This window comes from Melampsora larici-populina (genome assembly GCF_000204055.1).
Source record: "Melampsora larici-populina 98AG31 unplaced genomic scaffold MELLAscaffold_6, whole genome shotgun sequence".
Classification (NCBI taxonomy): Eukaryota; Fungi; Basidiomycota; class Pucciniomycetes; order Pucciniales; family Melampsoraceae; genus Melampsora; species Melampsora laricis-populina.
Window position 1 is genome coordinate 1192578 of NW_006768770.1, and position 20284 is coordinate 1212861.

A 20284-nucleotide genomic window follows, 5' to 3' on the forward strand; every position below is an offset into this window, starting at 1 on the left:
CTGATTCTGAGCCGTTGTTTTGATCAGTAGCTGATTCAAGAGCTGAATGTGAGTTCGGTGATATTTCATTTGAATCAAATCTATTTGAATCCAAGTTGTTGTCATCAGACGATTGTGATTTGAGAGAGTCTTCAGATGATTTATTAGATTCTAAGTCATTATCTTGATTGAGGTTGGATTGTGTTGGCAAACCATCAGGAGAATCGATAATCATGGATTCGGATTGATTATCATGATCGCGAACTGAATGTAGGTTTGTTGGAGGGCATGATAGACCGGTGGTAGCAACAGATTTTGGTGTGCCGGAAGGAGGTGTTTCTTCTAAGGGTAACACTGCCGGTAGACGTGTCTTTCTGGAGGCATTCTTTCGATCAAGACGTTCCTGACGTATCTTGTTGTCGCGCAATCGGAGCTGTTGACTGTGATCAAAAGCTGATTTGATTAGATTGAACAGCAAAGGCATCGAGCTCTCAATGGTCTTGTTCCGCTCGTTTATGACTTGGTGATCAAACATTGAAGGAGTCACTTCGGAGGGAGGGATGTAAAACCCATTCGGCACCTTGCCGGATGGTGGATGCTGTTTCTGGACCAATATAACTGCCTATATACACAAACGAGATCAATCCAACATCACATATAATTATGAAGCTGCTCTTGAACACTAACCTGGGATAATATCCATTGGTCCCAGAACACACGGCCGTCCTTTGTCTTGAGAATAGTATCTCGGATTGCACAAAGTACCCTTCCGGTGGACTCCAGATTGGCACTTGAGGACCACGCATTTTGAGCCCTTAATATCACCGGATCTTTAGCTTTTGACAGGAGCAAAGCTTCAAGAAAGCTTTTTGACGTGAGAAAATTTGATTTAATGTTTGCTAAAATTCGCTGAATTGCTACCAAAGGAACAGATGACGATCCTGGGGCCTGAGAAGCCATGGCATTTTGCTGAGATTGAGACATTGAATGATTTATATTGTACGACGTTTTGAAAGGTGAGACAAAACTTTACAAGGGATGATTCAACGTATCTGAGACGTACATTAATTTGTGAAGACTTTTGGACAAAGAATGAAAAAGACTTGGTTTTATTTCGAAAGTAAAAGACTTATTGCCTGCACATCAAATTTCAACTTTCAAAAACTTCTCGTCCTTGTTGAAGAAGCTCTGAGAAAGATACAAAGAATCTGAATAGAGAGATTTGAAGGGGATGGTCATAGGTATCTCCAATTAAAATGGACACGGGGGTTTATTGAGAGGAAGTGGGTGCTTTTGAGGTTTGAAAAAACCTCCACGCCAAACTCAAATTTGAGTACTCCTGCTCGACCACCAGGCCCGGCCGATTAGTCCTAAGTCCCTCTCCAGACCCCCGAGCTTGTGAGGAAAAAGGGTCTGACTGAGGGTCTTAGTTAAGTTAGTGAATCTACCGTTAATCGACGTGTTTCAACTTTTTCCTGAGCCTTGGTTGGATACTTGCTTTGAAGTTCAAAGATTAACATCCAACCCGTACTTCAAGACTCTGTCAAGTTGGAGTGACCAGCAAGTTTAAGTAAATTCAAGTGCTTCAATCGTGAATTTGAAGCCCGTTTCCTTTGGAAGTCTAATTGAAGGTTGATATGAACACTAAATTCATCTCATGACGATCAGTAGGAACAAATATGATACATAAAGTGGTCAGCTTCACAGCAAGCTAAGCTGACCCACATGGCGTGAACTCAGATGCACAGCAATCGAATGTACACTAATTGAGTTACATTGTTTTGATATCCTCTTGCAAGATGATGCAGACGATACATGAATGATGGAGATGATGGAAATGATAGAAAGGAAGAACATTCTGAGGTATGTTTCTCTTCCCCTCCAGGCTCCTGGTCTGTCGCGAATATTAGATCATGTTACCCTTTTCAACACGTTCAAGTGATGTTATGCTTGATCAGTTGCACTATAACAGCCCCTCATCCAGTTTATTGAAGGATGAGATCACATCGCCTCCATGGAATTTCGCTCGGCAAACTTTGCAGTCCAGTGCTCAGAGCGAGGGTGTAAGTGTTCTCCATTTTGAAAGTTTGTCAAATACTTACGTTGTATCCTCCTTCCCTAGAAAGTCAAAGTGTACACTGCTTCTAGGGAATCAAAGCAACCCAGCCGGATCGGATTAATACTAACTGTCGTTGGACTCTCTTTGACTGCTATCCTACCTGGCATACTGGGACTGGCTTTTTACCTCTCTTTGGCCATCGCTGCCCCTCATGGCCAGTTTCTCTCCAATGGCACCTACATCAGACCAAATCGCGAAAGCTTCGCTTTTAACGAGACATGGGCATCCATCCACTTTTCACCCCTACTGGTTTCATCTGTGTCGAGTACACTGGTGTCAGTCTAGCGCATTTGCATCACACTTCGGATTTTTTAGAAAAAGCTGATACGTTGTTTTTTCCTCTCAATCCACAATCATTTCACTTCATGATTTGAAGTGGAATCATAGCTCCATGGGTAATGATGCTCTTTGCATATCATCTAGCAAACCACTGGCTAAAAGTTTCTCGTACCCCTCATGGATTCCAAGAACTTCCTAGTCCATTTCAGTATTTCCTCACAATGGACTTCATTAATAATTCAACTCCTTTCTCTGTATTACGATTCTTGATTTACGCCTTAAAACCTTCACCTTCCGATCGTCAGCGTCTGTCTTTTATCAATCGTCGTCCAAGCCGTGCTAGCCTCTCTCCAATCTTACTGTTAGGCTTAGTAGGACTCTTGATTGTCCTCACCTTCACTTGGTCTATAAAAGTCATTGATGTGATCTTACATGATCAAATCGTTACTGTGGTTCAAAACATTACCGAACTCAAGGATAACTTCAAGGCAAATGCAACGATCGAAAAAGGATGCGAGGACCCGATCTTTAACACTTGCGGTGTCCTGAATCGTACTCTCCGAGCTAGTCAAGGTGGAGCCAATACCAGCTCCGAATTCCAGGTCTATCAAGCTACGCCTTCGTCCAAGGGAAGAATGTCTTTCATGGGCCCGGCACTGCCTGATTCTACAATCACCTTCAACTCATCGCATACATATGCTGCTGGTACGGTCTGTGAAGCATTCCATCCATCGTGCGTAGTTCATGATATGACAATTCAAATGTGTACTCCGGGCACCCCTCCTCCACATGGGATCGGCCCTTGGAACGAGCTTCTTTATGGAAGGGGTTTCAATACAACGACTTGGAAACAACGACTTCAAAGCTTCATCACCGTACATGGGAACGTATCGGGTGCAAATCAATTCCCGCTCAGTAATGGTGCCAATATCAATCCATTCACGATTGCTACGTTTGGATGCTTTCAAAACTATGCAAACATCATATGGGATGATAGGAATCAAAGCTTTCATACACCACTCATCAATTGGTGGTCATATGGTCAAGGTATTCAAAACAAACCTTACATCATGTGCTCAATCTTGATCTGCAATACCACCGTATACGATGCTCAATATAATCTCACTAGAGGAAAACTTGCATTGATTGACAATAGTCTCACGTTAGCAAATGCATCAGCTACCTTGGCCATATCGGGTTCAGTTGCTTATCTAGGGACTGATGACACAGACTTTTATCAATATGCTCCACGCTTCTTAGATGATCAGTTACAAGTTGATTTGACTGCAGCAGGAAACCAATATGGAAATGATAGGTAATGTACATTCCATTTAACCTTCCCTCAGAGTTTTCAGAGTTCATGTTGATGGTATGATAACTATATAGTCAGCTTTTTGCGTATGAATGGGCTCAAGCTTTATCAAATCGGATGATAGGATGGAGTTTAGGAGCTATCGAATTACAACCGATCATAGTCAACATGACTCGACCGCATTTAGCAACCTCTATTCCTCTTTCAACGGCTTATCTTTTCCTTGGACTCCATATTTTATTCTCGATATTTATCCTTTCACTTGGTATCTCTGCTTTGTTCCTTCCAGGAATGCTTAGACGAGATCCAAGAATTCCAACTCGACATGAAGATCTTTCCCAAGAAGATCTCCAATTGAATGGCGTGACTTTAAGTTTTGCACAAGATAGACTAAGTAACCCTACTTCATTGATTCATGAGTTGATGAATACTAGACGATCACAAGAATTGGCTTCTTCATCCTCTTTACTTCCTTCTATTTCTACACCTACTATTCATCGAACTCAGACATTGTTAAAATCAAATAATAGGAAACAATCGAAAAGATTATCAGAGTTTTCCGAAGGCGAACAATTGAAAGTAATCTTATCATCTGACACTGAAAATGGACCTGGATTGCATTTCGTTCAATAGTTCTTCATTGGCCTCCCAAACAGTACATCAAAAAATGTCTTCTATGAGAAACTGAGTGATTTTTTTTGACTCTGTAGCTCTCTTCTTCGCTTTCTCTAGATTTTTCTCTTAATTAACATATTCTTTCCAGGCGGTCAAACTCTAGCAAAACTTTCAAGTTACATTACAAAACAATCTGCTCAGTTCTCCCCTGGATGTTTTTGTTTGATTTTTGCCAAAAATGTCAAATGGTCCTGAGTGAACTGTGGTTTACACCTTCTGTACTTTTCTCTGTACTTTTCTTTGTATTGTAAGGATGCGCTTCTGGCTTCCTATATTTTGCCTGCAATTATAAAGTATTTGTCGCCCCAAATCAGTATCTGTATGGTTTACTCATTTGTACATGGTGTTCCTTTCAATGCCTCAAATTCAATGACCATACATCCTGCCCATGTGAAACCTTTGATCTATAGGCCAAATCACTAGACCCTGCGGGCTTTAACATATCTTTACTTATACTTTACCGCTTCACTTATATCACTCGTGTCGTGACCTCATATTAACATTGTCAAGATACAACATATCAAGAATACGATATACAGGTGGACAAACAGGATAACATCAAACACTATGAAAACTACATCTGAACTAAAATAAACTTAACAAATGGCATCAGTCAAGTCTGACAACATCACTCTTGCCAATATTGGTAGACCAAATCAAAGTCAGACAAGTCGCTTCCTATGTTGCAAGTTCTTGAGCAAGAGTTTCAAAGTCATGAGCAGTCGCAAGACTCGATACACTTTTGATGCCGTCAGGAATTTCCTTCCGACATAGATTTGCTAATGCCTTTCCTGGTCCTACAAATACTAAAGTATCCACTCCTAGATTGCTCTTTGGCATACCTGTTACCGTATTTGACCACATAACTGGCGATCGAATGGCAGAAGCAAGATGATTCCGCAGGGCGTCTCCTGTAAGCGTGTAACTTGCTTGGCCAGTAGGAGGAGACAGGATGATGGGACGAAGAGGTGGGTTGAGGGTAACGGCTTCCAGTGCGATTGCCATGCCCTGTGAGGCTGGAGTCATGAATGAGCAATGGAAGGGTGCGCTGCGATGAACAGTTTCAAGTAGAAGAGCGGGAGGATGCCCTCCGTTTTTGATTTCAGTGATCTCATCCAGCATAAATGTCGGAGCCAATGAGAGGGAAAGAAGGAGGAATATGTAGAGAGGGAATAGTGTGAAAATCTCAAGGAGGAAGAAACACATTAAGAACTAACGCGCAAGGAAGATCCGCAGCCCTATGTGCAATATTGAGTTCTGAGAGTCGCTCACAGGCAGCCAGTACTCCAGCGCGACTACCACTGAGTACTATCTGTGTACTAGAGTTTATGCTTGCAATTTCTACTGGGCCAAGTCCACTGGCGTTAGTATCGCTAGCGGAGAGGACACGGGTGATATCAGAAAGGCCGTAAAGAGGTGCATTTATGATAAGAGCAGACATTTGGGCTCTCTGGTTGTCAGAGAGGTGTATGGCTGTATAGGGCGCTAGGCCTTTAAGCTCAAGGGTACGAGTTGTAAGAAGACCATGTAGACGAGTAAGGTGGACCGCATTGGCAAAACTCATGACTCCAGCGGCGGCGCAGGCTGTATATTCGCCCGACGAGTGCCCAGAGAATGCTCGAATTAGGTTGCTTATCGACGCTCCATAGTCTACCTGCCGTGAAGAACACAGGAAATAGGATGAATGATGAGTATACGATATGGATGTGATAAGCTGTCACAATGTCGAACACTAAACTTCGAGAGCTCGCAGATACGCAAAGCTAGTGATGAAGATTGCCGGCTGGGCGTTGCTGCTTCGAGTCAGTTCATGCCCAGGGCCATTGAAGACAACGTGTTTGAGGCCGGGGTCATTAGAACCCAGAGTAGCTCCGCGACGCATTGGACCTCCCAGCAAGTTCGCTTGATCCGATGTATAACCGAGAGCATGCAGGCGATCCACGAGATCAAGGGACTGCCTCCAACGCTCAAAACCGATCAAAGCTTCTTCTGCTTCATCCCAAGTGTCGCGAAAGCCTTTGGAGTGAGGCAGAAGGAATGAGCCCATGCCTATATATTGTGAGCCAGAACCTGGAAAACACAATCCTATTCCTCGTTTCGAGATTTCAACTCTTCGTTCGGGCAACAATTTGGTAGACTCAGTTTTCCCGGAGTATGTGAGAGAGCCAGCCCAAGACCCTTCCATCTCGAGTCGTGCTACGCGAGCCTCGAAGCTAGACTGAGCCGCATCGAAGGTAGGTGGACGCTTTCGAGGAGGCAGAGCCTGAGTAGCAGTGGGTCTAGCACGAAACGTGTAAGGATGGTGGTGATCTAATAGTATGTAGTCATCATGGTGAGATGGATCACGGTATCTTGAGATGTAAGCATCGTCGGGTGATGAAGGCTCTGCAGGACCAACTGGATAGTATGAATCGTCATCCAATGAATTTAACTGGGGTGATGGAGTTGATTTCGTTGATTTAAATGAGCAAGAGACATTGGAGATAGTTATGGCAGATCTTCGAGAAATTAGACGAAGTAAAGCTGAGGATGAGGACGAGGTCATGGCGAAGGTCATGAAGGCATATTTGAATTTGGTCACCAATCAAGAGTCGAAAGCTTAATTGATGACATCATCGCCCCAAATCTCAATCCGTCGGACTCGGACCATCCCTGAGACTCGAGTCCCCGGCTCCCCGGCTCCGTCACTCCACTTCATTTAAGCCAGATTCCGCCACCCACTTGTGCTATGAATCTGAAATTCTGAATGTGCTTTTTGCATTCAGCATCTCTGTATGATCATCTTCTCAATGAGAAAGCTATTGAACCTCCACTCCAACAAGTGATAATGTCCATTCTTTGAGCTACTCACAGCTGTCTGGTTATAGAGCACCAACTGTAGCACAAGAAAATTGAATAATTTTGACAAGAAATGAGTGATACACTATATAGATATATAGTTGAAGTATAAATGCACTAAAATTTCAACAGGATTGACAGAGAAGAGGTTTTGATAGAAGATATCCAATATGGCTATTTGCAGAGCTGCACTGCATGATCACAAACTCCACTTATAAGTCCTCTCACTAGAGAGGATTCTTCAGCCATGAATGATACAAGGGCATCCCATGCTGATATTCTTCTCTTATTTCTAGGATTATGGCCCTAAAGACAGTAAGCCTCCAGGTATCCAACATACTGACAAGAGCCAAAACATGTCGTGGGTGTGCAGGAGCAGAGCTTACTTGACAGGTATTCACTAGAGATAAGTAAAGGGATACACGCTCACAAGTCCGTTCCCAAACCAGATATCCTCCTGTATAAAAGATCAGAAGCTCAGCTAACTTGATCTGGCTGTAAAGCACGAGTAAAAGACAACAAGACACCAGTTGAGAAAATGTTGATCAAAGGTAAAACCTACAGTGGACCAGATCTAGAGTGAGATGAGTTTGTTGAATATTTGCAAAGAATGATTCATAAAAACTACAGGAGATGTGTCAACTTCATTAAAATGACCCTCAGTGAAATGTCATCTTTGATCAGAATCATTGTGTAGTCATTTGTTCAGAGATCTCACTCATTCATAGTTTTATTATCAATATCATGACTCGAATTCTCAAGTTCTACTCTGGACTTCTACTGGCAAAAACTCACTTTGCACACAGAGTGATTACAATACTGTCCACATTCCAAGACAGAGAAAAGAGGCACAAAAAGGACAAAACAAAAACCATAGTCGACGACTTGAGTTCCGCGCGACAACCCAGCAAACGCGCATTGATGAAAAGACACGTTCAGTCAACTGGTTTCATATCCACATCACTAACATCATCCCAATCTTGATCCCCATCGTCTTCTGCTACAGGCTCACCGTTCTCAACCTCATCGCCAAGTGACTTACTTGTGATACCTGCTGCTTGAAGTTGGGTATCAAGTTCTTGAATGTGTTTCATGATACTTTCATCGAGAGCAGAGTCTTCACCGAAGCGCTCCCGTAACTGGAAGAGATTAAAAGTTGTCAGTTTAGCTGATTGATGTCTGTCAAGATCGATTTAGGAATGATTTAGGCTTACTTGAACACAGGAATCGATATATTCTTTGGCTTCCATCCAACACTCTGATTTATCAAGTCCGTATCCGATAGATGTAGTATCTCCTGAAGCCTCAGATGGAGGTTGTTTCTCCCGATCCTCTCCCATCATATGCCATGAAATCGCCAATAGGTATTGAACTTCACCATCCTCATCATTTTCCGCTTCACACTGTTGCAGAACTTCGATGGCTTCTGACCACATATCACATTCAATTGCCAATTTCGACCATTGTACTCGACTATCGAACGGTGGAATCGTATCGTCATGATCTTCCTCAGATTCAGTTTCTTCTGCTCCATCTTCTTCCATCTGATCAGGTGCTGTTGAATTAGAATCTTCAATGTGAGATTTGTCTCGCCATAAATCCCACGCTAGAAGAAGCGCCTCCTTCGCTGCGTCCACATTTGTTTGCGATAATCTTACAGATGCAAGAGTTTGAAGTGGTTCGGGATCAGTTGGATCCAATGACGAAGCTATGGAAAGGTAATCGAGGCACTTTTGCTCTGCCGTAGGATCGAAACTAAAAAGAACTATCAAGTTAGAAGATGGAAAATGTTGGATAAGATGATGAGAACAACATACCATAAATCAGTTAAATAAAGCTCGGTCATTCCAACCAATGCACGACTACCACTCCTTCGCACTTCTTTCTCTTCTACACTCCATTCTACTACTTCTGTCGACTCATCGGGACATGTTGGTACATCGCCATTTTGTTTATTTTTCTGGATTACTTCCAATTTCTCTTGTAGAATTGAAAGCGCAGTTTCGAAGTGTTTGAGTGACGATTCTGGACTATCGGCCAACTGAGCAAGATAGAGATGAACGGTAGGAGGAGCTGTAGGTTTAGAATGTGCGATACATCGATTAAAGAGCTGGGTAGTGAATATTTTGATTTCAGATAACGATGTTAGACTATCAGCGTTCCATTTCTCTTGAAGAGATAAAATTAAACATCAATGTTCGTAGGAGATCAATTTGCGAACCTTTCTAGCCGCTTTTGTGTCACCAGACTCGAGTTCGATCAAAGCCAAAACTTCAAGAGCTCGAGTATTGAATTCAGCTGACTTTAATACTTCTTGACATAATCGTTGTGCTTCTTCTAATTCACAAGCCACGAGAAGTTGTTCAGCTTGATCCAGTATTTCGTCAAAAGCGCCTGTCGTCCCGCAATCGGTAGGTTGAGTGACAGGTAAATTCTTGTGAGCCGTTGCTTTGATAGCATCTTTTCGTCCACCTCTAACATTTTTTGTGCGTGCCATTTTGGGTAGAAAGACTTTGTATAAGAAATGTGTGATTGATACAAATTTTGAAAAGTTGAGTTGAGTATTGACGAGCTTACACATGAATTGCAAGAGGTCGGCTTGTGGTTGTAATCACTGGGCGTAAATGTGACGTTACTACAACCCATCCGAAGATGAAACATCTGTATGAACATACGTCGAGTTCTTGAGCACATCATGGTAACATGGACGTAAAGTGGAACACTCTATTCCAAGGTAGGTGAAATTGGAATTCAAGCACTGGTAACTCATAGTAAGCAAACTCATTGTGGTTTCACTCAAGCAAGAGGCCCAGGTCAACTTCAACTATGTAATAGGGTAATCAAAATCGCATCTTCATCGGCAATGCTTGGCTTCAATTGGCAGGTACATAGGATGTATATTGTCACCAACTGCATTCAAGCAGATGATCCAATAGGTCACGGGTTCGTATGGGTCATGCTTGCCTTGACTCAATGATACCAAAAATATGCTATTGCGCTCAGAAGCCGCACACTCAGGGGTCGAATGCTGGTCACTTGGCTTCACACTACAGGAAAGGGTTCAATGGGGGCAGAGACCATCTCACAATGTATGAAATTGCAAGGCCGTCTCGGAAATCTGTTTGGTGTTACAATTCGACCTTCAAGACACAACTCATCGTCCTCAAAACAGCAACTTTGTGAGTTGCAAAGGTTGCCTCATTAAATCAGATATGATCATGGTTTGTTTATAATGATTACTGCGTCTGTGGTCCATAGCTAAAAGGATCAAGTGTCAGTGGAGCGAATGCTTGAATGTTCGTATGAATGACTAACCCTCTCAAGCCTTCAGCAAAAGCCCATTCTGTTGGAGCTTGGATGGGTCCAGAAATCTCCACGCCCGCCTTAGTGACATTAGCAATTTGAAACTAAACGAGGAAATGTGATATTGAACGAGTCAACAGAGTGATATCGCACACATTGAGATCATCAGGGTACTTGCCTTGTTCAAACTTCTCGCATCTCGGTAAAAGAGGACCTTCATACATTCTTCTAAAGTCTTTCGAGCAACATCGGCCTCCAAGTCATTACACCCATTGGGTAGGTCATCTATAACCTTTCGCAACATTGGTTGAGCAATATAGCTTCCATAACCAGTGGCGATACTAGGTGAAGAATAAGTTGTACCCAAGAGATCGACATAGGAAAGAAATGGTTCTCCGGTTCGGCCTTCGACACCACCCACTACGAACGAGTTCCATAGCGGATTGACTTTAGATCGTCGATTGTACATCACCCTGGCGAGATATTCAAATATCTGAGATGTGGTCAGAACATGGCCGTCATCGGCTAGAGTCTCTTCCACCCTTTACATGAAGTATGCAATCAGTAAAATTCCCAATGACTGACCGACAGAGCTAAATTCCAACACTTACATACGAGCTTCCAGCATTTTCTTCACATATTGAAAATCAGAAAGGTCTCCTCCAGCTCCCACCACAGTGTGTTCGCCCACAGGGATCAGACGTTGGATGTCCTTGAATCGAGCCAGCGAACCGTATGAAGCTATTTTGATCATGCAGAACACGCGAAAACAAGCTCAGCTTAAAAGCATAGTCTCCCATTTGAAAGAAAAACTAAGCTGATACAGTGACAGATCACATACCCAACATATCAGCGGCCAACATCACGCCGCCCTTATATTTGACACCCAAAACCGATGTACCTGTAACGATAGGCTGTCTGTTCAAAGTTAACACATAAGCTGAGATTGCTTGCACCGCATCACCCTCTGATCGAGACTCACTGTGTTCTCTGGACACCCTCACTAAAAGTGTCAACTTTCGGCCCATTAATCGAGCTGATAGGGAAAGTGGCATAAGGATCAAAAGCATCGTTTCGAGGTTTACCCCATGATGTTCCAGGAAAGTGATCCATTGTCGATGGTCTGATGATAGTGATCTAGCTCGAATTGAATTGGGTTGATGATGTTAGTGAAGCTGCTTGCAGTCATTTACAACCTCTGATGACGCCGGCGATCCAAATTCCATGACGCGGCTAGCCTTCATGCTAAGTTACATGTAACGAGACATTCAAGCATACGCATGTATGTTTGAAACGGGGTGTAGCGGCGTAGCCTCCCAAGTTAAGTTTGAGCCTCCCACGTGATGGTTTATCCTTGCAATAACTTTCAAATGTAACCTCAAGGAACTGTTTATGCAGAGACTTATCTTTAACTTCACCTTGAAGTGTTTAACAGCATTGATTGAATAACCACACAAACCCATTTTCCCAAAGATTGGCTTCATTTTGATACAAATCAAGACTGGAGAACAGTGTATTTTGCTGTTGAGGATTGGTCCTTGATGAGCTTTTGATTTATCTTGCTATCCTGAATGAAAAACAAGCACAAAGAAGTTGAAAGAGACCCTTTACAAAAACAGAATAAGATAATTTCCAAAATTTCAGTGAGTCTTTCCAAAACTAACTTCATTAGGAGAGAATTTCTAGATGTATGTAATAGCTTCATGGATGTATAGAAAAACATATGATAGCATGAATTTCAGGAACCAAATAAATCCTGTTAGACTTCTCTTTGAATACACAGCACTTAGTTCCATCTGGAAGAGGCTTGTGATACTACTACTAGTAGCTCATCACATTCCCTTAAGTCAGGGTAGTCTGAGTGGTTTAAGTTGAGAGCCAAAGGTTTTTGAATGTTGAATTTTTTTATGCTTCAGGCTGGGAATATTCTTTGAATTGTAAGTGTTATAAAACTTCTGGGTCAAGATCTGGGAAGGTGATGTACTCTCTATATATATAAGTCACATGTTGTAGATACATATACAGCCGTTGTAATATCTATTGGTAGTTTTTCCAACAGATGTGTCGTCGCCGGATTTAACGTCAAGGTCCAAGACTCGGAAAACCACCCCCCAGATTGACAACTCTATCCTCTAATCGTTTGAGATTGGACAGGATTGGCCATGTAAGTTTCCCATCTCCTCTCTCCTTATAATTCCATTACACCCTACTGTACCATACCGAAAGCCGGTTATTCTCGGTTATGATCTATTTTTTAATTTTTTAATTTTTTTAATTTTTTTTTAATCATTTGCTATTTACCGCTTCCCATCCCACATTCCGAAACCCACCACTCGACTTCCTCATCATCACATCTTGTCCATCCACCCCCTTCAACAGATCCTCATCCGGCTCTGGACATCGTTTCAATCGTGAGCAGCGTTTCGATCACGTGGAATCTCCACTTTTGTTTCTCTGGTACCTCGCCAGACTGATATCGTGAGCCCAACAACCACTTTCACCGGTTCCTCATCCCAGAACGTTTCACCAGCTCCCCTGAACAGTTTGGATAAGTGTTCCATCGTGAGTTCTCTTGTTCTTGGTTTGCTCATCCCTTGGTACCTCATACTGATATTGATGTTGTATACAGATGCCCATCAATACTTATACGACCGATATCAAGATGGTGGTCGTTTGGATGGTGATGCGTGGCATGCGTTTCTACGAGATCGTTGCCACCCTCAGTGTGGATGTTTAATGTCGGTCCGGCGCTGGTTTGACCTGTACCGGACCACTCGCGCTGTGATCACAAATCCAGATGATCACATGAGGCAAGGAGCTTGCCCAATTTTAGGTCCAGCTCAACACAATTTCATTCTCAAATCTCTTGAACACAATCCGACTTTATATCTAGACGAGCTTCAAGATAAGATCTCCAACCAATTTGGAATTCATGTGTCTCTCAAGACACTTTCAAACAAGGTCCGGTCTCGACTTGGATGGACTCGGAAAAAGGCCAGAACCGTGCATCCTAATCAATCGGCGGTGGCGCGCGGTGAATATATTGGTGAGATCTTTGGCATCGATCCGCAATGCCTTGTTTTCACAGGTAGGCTTTGATTTACCTGGTTCTCATATCTCCAATGGTCTCTAACTGTTTCATCGTGTTTCATACAGACAAAACGGCAGTGAACAAAAGGCATCTTTATTGAGAATATGCACGAGTGCCTCGTGGCGAACGTACTGCCCGGCTTGAAAGACCTACTCGGTCTCAGAGATGGTTGGTTTTACCCGCCATCTCTTTAGGAGGCCTGGTGGCCTTGTCAATCCAGCCCAGTGGCTATTCGAGAATTGACTTTGAGGGTTTCTTGGGACAATCTTTAGTAAGTGACTCATTTAGCTCTTGACCCGAGGAATTAGTCCCTGATGCTTGGATGGTTTGGTTGCCAGCGATGAATCCATGGCCACTAAGGAACAGTGTCCTCGTGATGGATAATGCTCCAATCCATCACGGAGGTAACATTGCTGCCCTATGTGAAGCACGTGGCATCTGCTTACTCTACCTTCCCTTGTATTTGCCAGATTTCAAGCCTATTGAAATGGGTTTCTCACCGCTCAAGTCTCATTTGAAAAGGAGCCGAGCCCTTCACCGTGTGATTAACGTGGCAGGCGAAGAAGCCTCCATCTTTATGGCCTGTATGGAATTATTTACAGACTCGCTTTGCCTCAAATTATTCCAGAGTTGCCGATATCTTTGAAGTTATTTTGTTCATTTCTTTTCTATTTGTCTAGTATCTTGAAACAAAGTGTATAACTATACTTATAAAATAATAGTTTATAACACAATATTAAACCCATGTTTATAGCAATTGATTTGAATGGTCCCAATGTAATGCAATCTAACGCCTGCAATGGATTGATCAGAACCGTAGAAAGTCACCTTTCTAGACCTTGCCGAGTGATGTTAAGTGCTTTGAGTCACATCTCACCCATCCGCGCTTAACCCTTTCAAAGGATGATGCGGCTTCAAACAGATAATGACTTCTTCCTCCAGTGTTATCGATACCAAGTCATCAATATCTATTGTGGAAGATTGACTTGAGTGTATTTGATTTCTTGAAATCGAATACAAGGTCCGTATGTCAAACATTTGGGAGTTCTGGACTCGTCTCATGTCAAACATGTTGATGTCTTTGATTTCACACAAAGGATAATAATGTATTTCTCCTCTCACAAGTTCTTCACACCATAAGAGCGACATCACTAGCTTGTAAAACACTGCAAGAACACCATTTCAAGAACAAAAACAAACAAACAAATAACAATCATCCTGGTCTATCCTGGTTTATCCAAAACACAGTGACCAGCTTGCAAAAAAAGAACGACATTGATAACCCACAATTGGGGGGAGAACAGGGAAAGCTTAAGTAACAATAAGGATATAAGTGGCTGATCAAGAATATAGGAAAATAAAAAGTTTTTTTTTAAGGATATCGATGATCTCGATGATCGGAGCCTGGTTTCACCAAACCAGTCGATAACATGTGATTGGTGGAACACATCAATCCTGAGAAAGGCAGGCAGGAAACACAGGCAAAGTCAATTAACCGAGATGAAATGTAAGATAAGAATGATATCTTACATTTCATGTAACGGGCTTGAGCTTCACTCATCAGGCGGTTGGCAATTTGCCTGTCAATCCCTTTGGACGTTAAAGTCGATTCAGTGAGTTGTACACTTGGAATCAAGTCCGTCCACGAAATGAAGCCAGCTTCTCTGAGAAGCGTTTGGGTTTTGACATTGTCAAAGGCAATCTCGCAGTCGGTGTGGTGATCAATTTATGGGATCAATTAAAAAATTCACAATTAGCAGTTTACCAGTTTATTAGAAGGATTCAGCAGGAAAGAAAATTCGAAATGGAGGTTTTTTAATCAATTGAAGCTCTTGTAGGCTTATGTATTGGTCATAAGGTTAACATTACATCATTTTATTTCACATTACTTATTAAGATCATCATAGCTTATTCACAAACTCATTACAAAAAGAAAGAAAGAAAAACATAAGAAAAATTCGAAAATATAGGTACAAAGGTTGGAAAATGGTTTTTAGGGTAGTAAAAATAAAGTTATGGGTATTATGAGGTTAGAATATTAAAGAACAACATTATATTATACTTTGACAATTTTAATCTTGAAGGTTGATAAGTAGAAACAAAAGTTATGAGGGAAAAGGCACTTTTTCGAAGTTGGTAAACAAGAGGTACATGTGTAGTTTGGTTATGTAATAGTGGTAGTAGTGGAATTTAAGGTTTCCAAGAGGATTTTCCGGGATTTTTAAGGTTATAGAAGATGATGTCATATTACTTGAGCAAGAGAAAGAGAGTAACAGCTGTGAAAAGTGGAGAAAATGGGTGAATTTTGTCAAAAATGAAGGTTTCCAGCTTATTACATATGTCAAATGACGTCAGATTAGGTTGGTAGATGGCTCATTCAACGCAGAAGAGTGGATTACATAATGTACAAACTTTAAATAAATAGTAGCGGAGGTTTATGAAAAAAGTTATAAGGCAAATAAAGAATTGGTGTGAATCTCAAATTTACAGTCACAAGTCAACATGTAATGCTCAAAACCTTAACTTCACAACTCAATATCTTACTCATCACTCATCAGAAGTAGGTCATATGGGTGTCATAAATGATCAGTAACACGAGGGCTACAAGATGCACTTTAGTAATCAAAAATTGGAGCACATCTGAAAAAATTCGTAATCTCAAAAATGGGTTTTTAGCTAGTTTACAAGGAAAAAATCACCTGTATTCATCATAAGAAGTGCTGTACATCATATTATTGTGTCATTGATCACTTTTAGCTGTGAAAATTACATCATTTATTAGTAACAAAATCATTACATTGTGTCATCATAGGGTTTTTAGGGATTTCTGGGTGGATTTGATTGGTTTTGAGGCTGTTGACCATTGTAAAAGTTGGAGTACATTGTTATATATACTTTGAGAGGATTCTGGGATTGTTGTTCCCCTTTTTTCTTTATCATTTATGCCATTATTATTTTGTTTATCATTATAAACGTATTCTAATAGTACCTGGTCACTTAAATACACCCTTTATTACAATTATAAAGAGAAATTTACTTTAGTTTTATAGTCATAAAGACTCATTGGGAATAATATCAATAAGGTATTGCTTATTTCTTTAGTTATTATTTGGGAATAACACTATAGCAGTGTTGATAGTAATACAAATTGTGCTTTTGAAGTTAAAATACGTGTGAAGATATATTTCTCTGGTGCCTTATCTGTACTCAATACAACAGAGCCTTTCCTGATTGTGTTGTTTTAGAAGAGCAGTCTCAGACAACTTCTACTAGTCCTTATATTAGTAGATTATCCTCTTCCAGCTCTGTATAACCCTTGTTGGGTTATAAGTTCTACATCGGCAAGGAAGAGCTCGAATTGGACCGTGTGAGAGGTGGAGGGCTCTGGACCTCAAACTCAATACTGCTACTCTCACCTTTGGTATCCCAGTTGTTTTCATACTTGCTGGATACATAGATAGGTTCATTGATCAAACTTTTGAGATCTAGACCAAGTGCGAAGAAACATGGTCAGCAATCCCGTCATCTAGGTATTTGATCAGACTTAGCTTACTTTGCTCGACCTTGATCTTCTTCAAGTCCGGTTTGATATCCACCATGTCGGATGAGGCCAACCCATCACGTTTATTGCCAATCTTCATGACATCGGGCTTGATATCGGGCATTTGGGCCAGATGCTTCTTCTTCAAACCCAAACCACCAGCCTGACCGTGTCCAATTGAACGCAAAATATGATTGGCACCATGAGATCTTCGAGAGCTGCCTTTCAATTGAAGTCCAACCTGGTCATCCACACCCATTTCGGGGTGGATCCACTGGTTCTTCTCGAGTTCATACCAAAACTCCGGAGTATTTGGTGGGATAATCACAGTTGCAATGTTGGCCATCTACGTGAACAGAAGAGAGTAGTCAGTTGGGTACTATCACGTAGCCTACGGAGTTAGTACCCAAAGGTAAGTGCAAAACATGCACTTACTGCACCTTTAGCCCAAATCCAGGCCGCGGGGTAAGTGAGTCGATATCAAAAGTTGGGATCCCAAGGTGTGGTCAAAACCGTTCCAGGCCCTCCAGCGTACGTTCCAATTGCATGTTGGCTAAAAATCTGGTTGGCCAGAGTATTTGACTCTTGCTTGTTCTTGTCATCCTGTGAAGCATTAATAATCAGATCAATGGGTTTGGTTATATACATAAGGAAACCAAAACAGACCTCGGATTCCTGATCCTCAGCCTCATTGCCATTGCCATTAGTCGCAGCAATAAGTTTTTTCATTGCCGATTCCTGTCAATCTCATCATATTAGACCAGACCATTTGAAAGAGAATAAGTAGACAACTCACCTTGTTGCTTAACTTAACTCTGACTTGCATATTATTGTTTTTGATTGAAACCACACCCATTTTTTTGCTTGAGTTTTTGAGGGCTTCGACAAAACTTTGCCATTGAACAGCACCATCAAGAACAGCCTTGGAGCGTCCTACCGTGGTCTTCCACTTTAGGTTGGGCGAAAAAACACTATTGAGAATCAACTTTTTCAAACCTCCCTCATACTCTTTGCAGGCTCCGGCCACCAGGTTCTTGAACTCATTCAGACTCATTCCGATCGGACAAGTCTTGATCTCTAGAAAGCCGGTGTTGATAGCCTTAGAATCAATAAGATTGAGTCTATCAGTCTTCGCCGGTTTCTTACTAGCACCGACTTTAGGGGTGCCCTGACTCGGGGTGTTGATTTCGACTTCCATGTCAGTGTAGATCTTGAATTGCACCTCGATCGCCATCTGATTGTTCTTTTCGAAGGTCTCTCGACCTACCGTTCCGACTCGGCATAAAGGGTTTTGCCTGATAGACGTGGATCGCTGATTGTCTCCCACACCATCATCAGGCACATTGAACTATAAAGTTTCTCGAAGTTGAAGGTCTCGAGATTCCAAAAGAATCTTGAGCTGACGTCTCTGCTTGAAAACGCTACAGTAAAGAAAGAACACTGATGGCACAGGTTCCAAATCAGACTACAGCGTTTTCGCTAGTCAGACTTCGAGAACAAGAACAGACAAACCTGAGGGCACAGGTTCCAAATCAGACTACAGCGTTTTCGCTAGTCAGACTTCGAGAACAAGAACAGACAAACCTGCGTGCTCGTCAGGAAATGAGAGAGCGCGCGTAAAGGTTAATAGAAGATAAAATAAACAGTTTTGATTCTTTTCGACACGACACTAACCTGAGGGCACAGGTTCCAAATCAGACTACAGCGTTTTCGCTAGTCAGACTTCGAGAACAAGAACAGACAAACCTAACAACATAAAAAGGATATAGTGTGAGATAAAGAGAACTATCAGAAAAGAGATTTTGATAAGTTATAAAAGAGTCTCTACCTGCGTGCTCGTCAGGAAATGAGAGAGCGCGCGTAAAGGTTAATAGAAGATAAAATAAACAGTTTCTACAATGGCAGCAATGAGATTAGTAAGGACACATAGTCTTAAAAGTGATGTATAATGAAATTGAGGAAAGACTCACTGATTCTTTTCGACACGAAAAGAATCAGAAAAAGAGACAAAGAGAAATTACAAAAGAGACCAGTTAACCCCCAAATAATTCCATCACCCCTTTGATTCCAACTTCCATAATTTACCCCTTTATTCATCTCAGTAATACCCACTAACAAACACACTACTCGTACCCACTGCACATCAGTCACTGCATTCTTCTAAACCTCCTCAATTACCAAAATAGGGAAAATGTATCTTTGACTACATAATCAAGATAGTATCTTAACATGAACACTGAAATTGCAAATTTCACTAGTTGGTAAAACCTTTGAATTAGCGGTGAAAAAAAGGATCTGTACTCACAATTGTTCATGTGGCCAGACAAGGGGGTCGCGGGCAGCGGCATTGAAGAGGAGTTTCGACATTGGGAAACCTACCAAAAAGGAATATCAACATCAAAGGAAACAAAAGATTAATGGAAGGAGGAAATGCATCACAAACACAAATACGAAGACGTCAAATGGAATCTGAGGAATCTTCTTGGGTTAAACACAGGAAAAAATGAGCAAACGGTGGATGAATTGGAAAATGAGCAGATCAATTTATTCAATAATGTGGGAAATGGGACGATAGAATTGCTGGGGTAGGAAGGTGAAGGTTTGAAATGACAAAATAGAGAAAATGTTGTCTTATAAGATGCCATCACACGATAAGAAGTGGGACTGCCGGTAATCGATTTGAAAGAAGAGTAGCCGGAAAGAGAGAGATGGAAAGGGTGAGGAGAGGAAAGGCAAAAGAGTTCGTCCATTCTTAAAAGAAGGACGATACACTTCACTCTGAAGGTCGAAAAAAAAGGGTTTTTGACTTTCAGAGTAAAATCTGGCGACGACACATCTGTTGGAAAAACTACCAATAGATATTACAACGGCTGTAACTGAAAAGAAGTCTGTCAGGCAAACTGTAGCATAGCTCTATGGATCAGATAATCAGACGACAGGGAGTCAATAGCTAGAGGTATGAGAGGTATGAGAGAGAGAGCAGACTTTAATTTGGGAATCTCATCTGGAAAAAAATTGCCATCTCTGCTCACACGAGACCAATTTTGAACTCGCCTACATTTTCACATCAAGCTTTCCACAATTCGAAATCTGCCAAGATGGATGACCATATTTCCGTACAATCATCTACGATGGCGCTCTGTGTGC

General features: G+C 41.7%; 5 protein-coding genes across 5 annotated transcripts; 1 reads left to right on the forward strand and 4 right to left on the reverse strand.

The window, feature by feature from the left end:
* Positions 1-1794: 1794 nt before the first annotated feature.
* Positions 1795-4322, forward strand: MELLADRAFT_60598 (uncharacterized protein; the record flags this gene model as incomplete). Its single annotated transcript, XM_007406369.1, has 5 exons — positions 1795-1842; positions 1890-2042; positions 2102-2373; positions 2475-3692; positions 3764-4322. The coding sequence occupies 5 exons, from the start codon at positions 1795-1797 to the stop codon at positions 4320-4322; spliced, it is 2250 nt and encodes a 749-aa protein (XP_007406431.1).
* Positions 4323-5042: 720 nt separating this feature from the next.
* Positions 5043-6921, reverse strand: MELLADRAFT_94506 (uncharacterized protein; the record flags this gene model as incomplete). The annotated part of the gene is made up of 3 exons (XM_007406543.1): positions 5043-5412; positions 5582-6018; positions 6103-6921. The coding sequence occupies 3 exons, from the start codon at positions 6919-6921 to the stop codon at positions 5043-5045; spliced, it is 1626 nt and encodes a 541-aa protein (XP_007406605.1).
* A 1216-nt stretch (positions 6922-8137) lies between these two features.
* On the reverse strand, positions 8138-9699 carry MELLADRAFT_60601 (uncharacterized protein; the record flags this gene model as incomplete). Its single annotated transcript, XM_007406542.1, has 4 exons — positions 8138-8341; positions 8417-8957; positions 9020-9312; positions 9424-9699. 4 exons carry the CDS (start codon positions 9697-9699, stop codon positions 8138-8140), a joined length of 1314 nt encoding a protein of 437 aa, XP_007406604.1.
* A 748-nt stretch (positions 9700-10447) lies between these two features.
* On the reverse strand, positions 10448-11663 carry MELLADRAFT_47215 (20S proteasome subunit; the record flags this gene model as incomplete). Its single annotated transcript, XM_007406541.1, has 6 exons — positions 10448-10460; positions 10518-10609; positions 10684-11047; positions 11117-11246; positions 11347-11423; positions 11488-11663. Coding segments are annotated over 6 exons (807 nt in total), but the record flags the coding sequence as incomplete, so codon positions are not given.
* A 5403-nt stretch (positions 11664-17066) lies between these two features.
* On the reverse strand, positions 17067-17483 carry MELLADRAFT_94509 (uncharacterized protein; the record flags this gene model as incomplete). Its single annotated transcript, XM_007406540.1, has 2 exons — positions 17067-17071; positions 17150-17483. The coding sequence occupies 2 exons, from the start codon at positions 17481-17483 to the stop codon at positions 17067-17069; spliced, it is 339 nt and encodes a 112-aa protein (XP_007406602.1).
* Positions 17484-20284: the final 2801 nt, after the last annotated feature.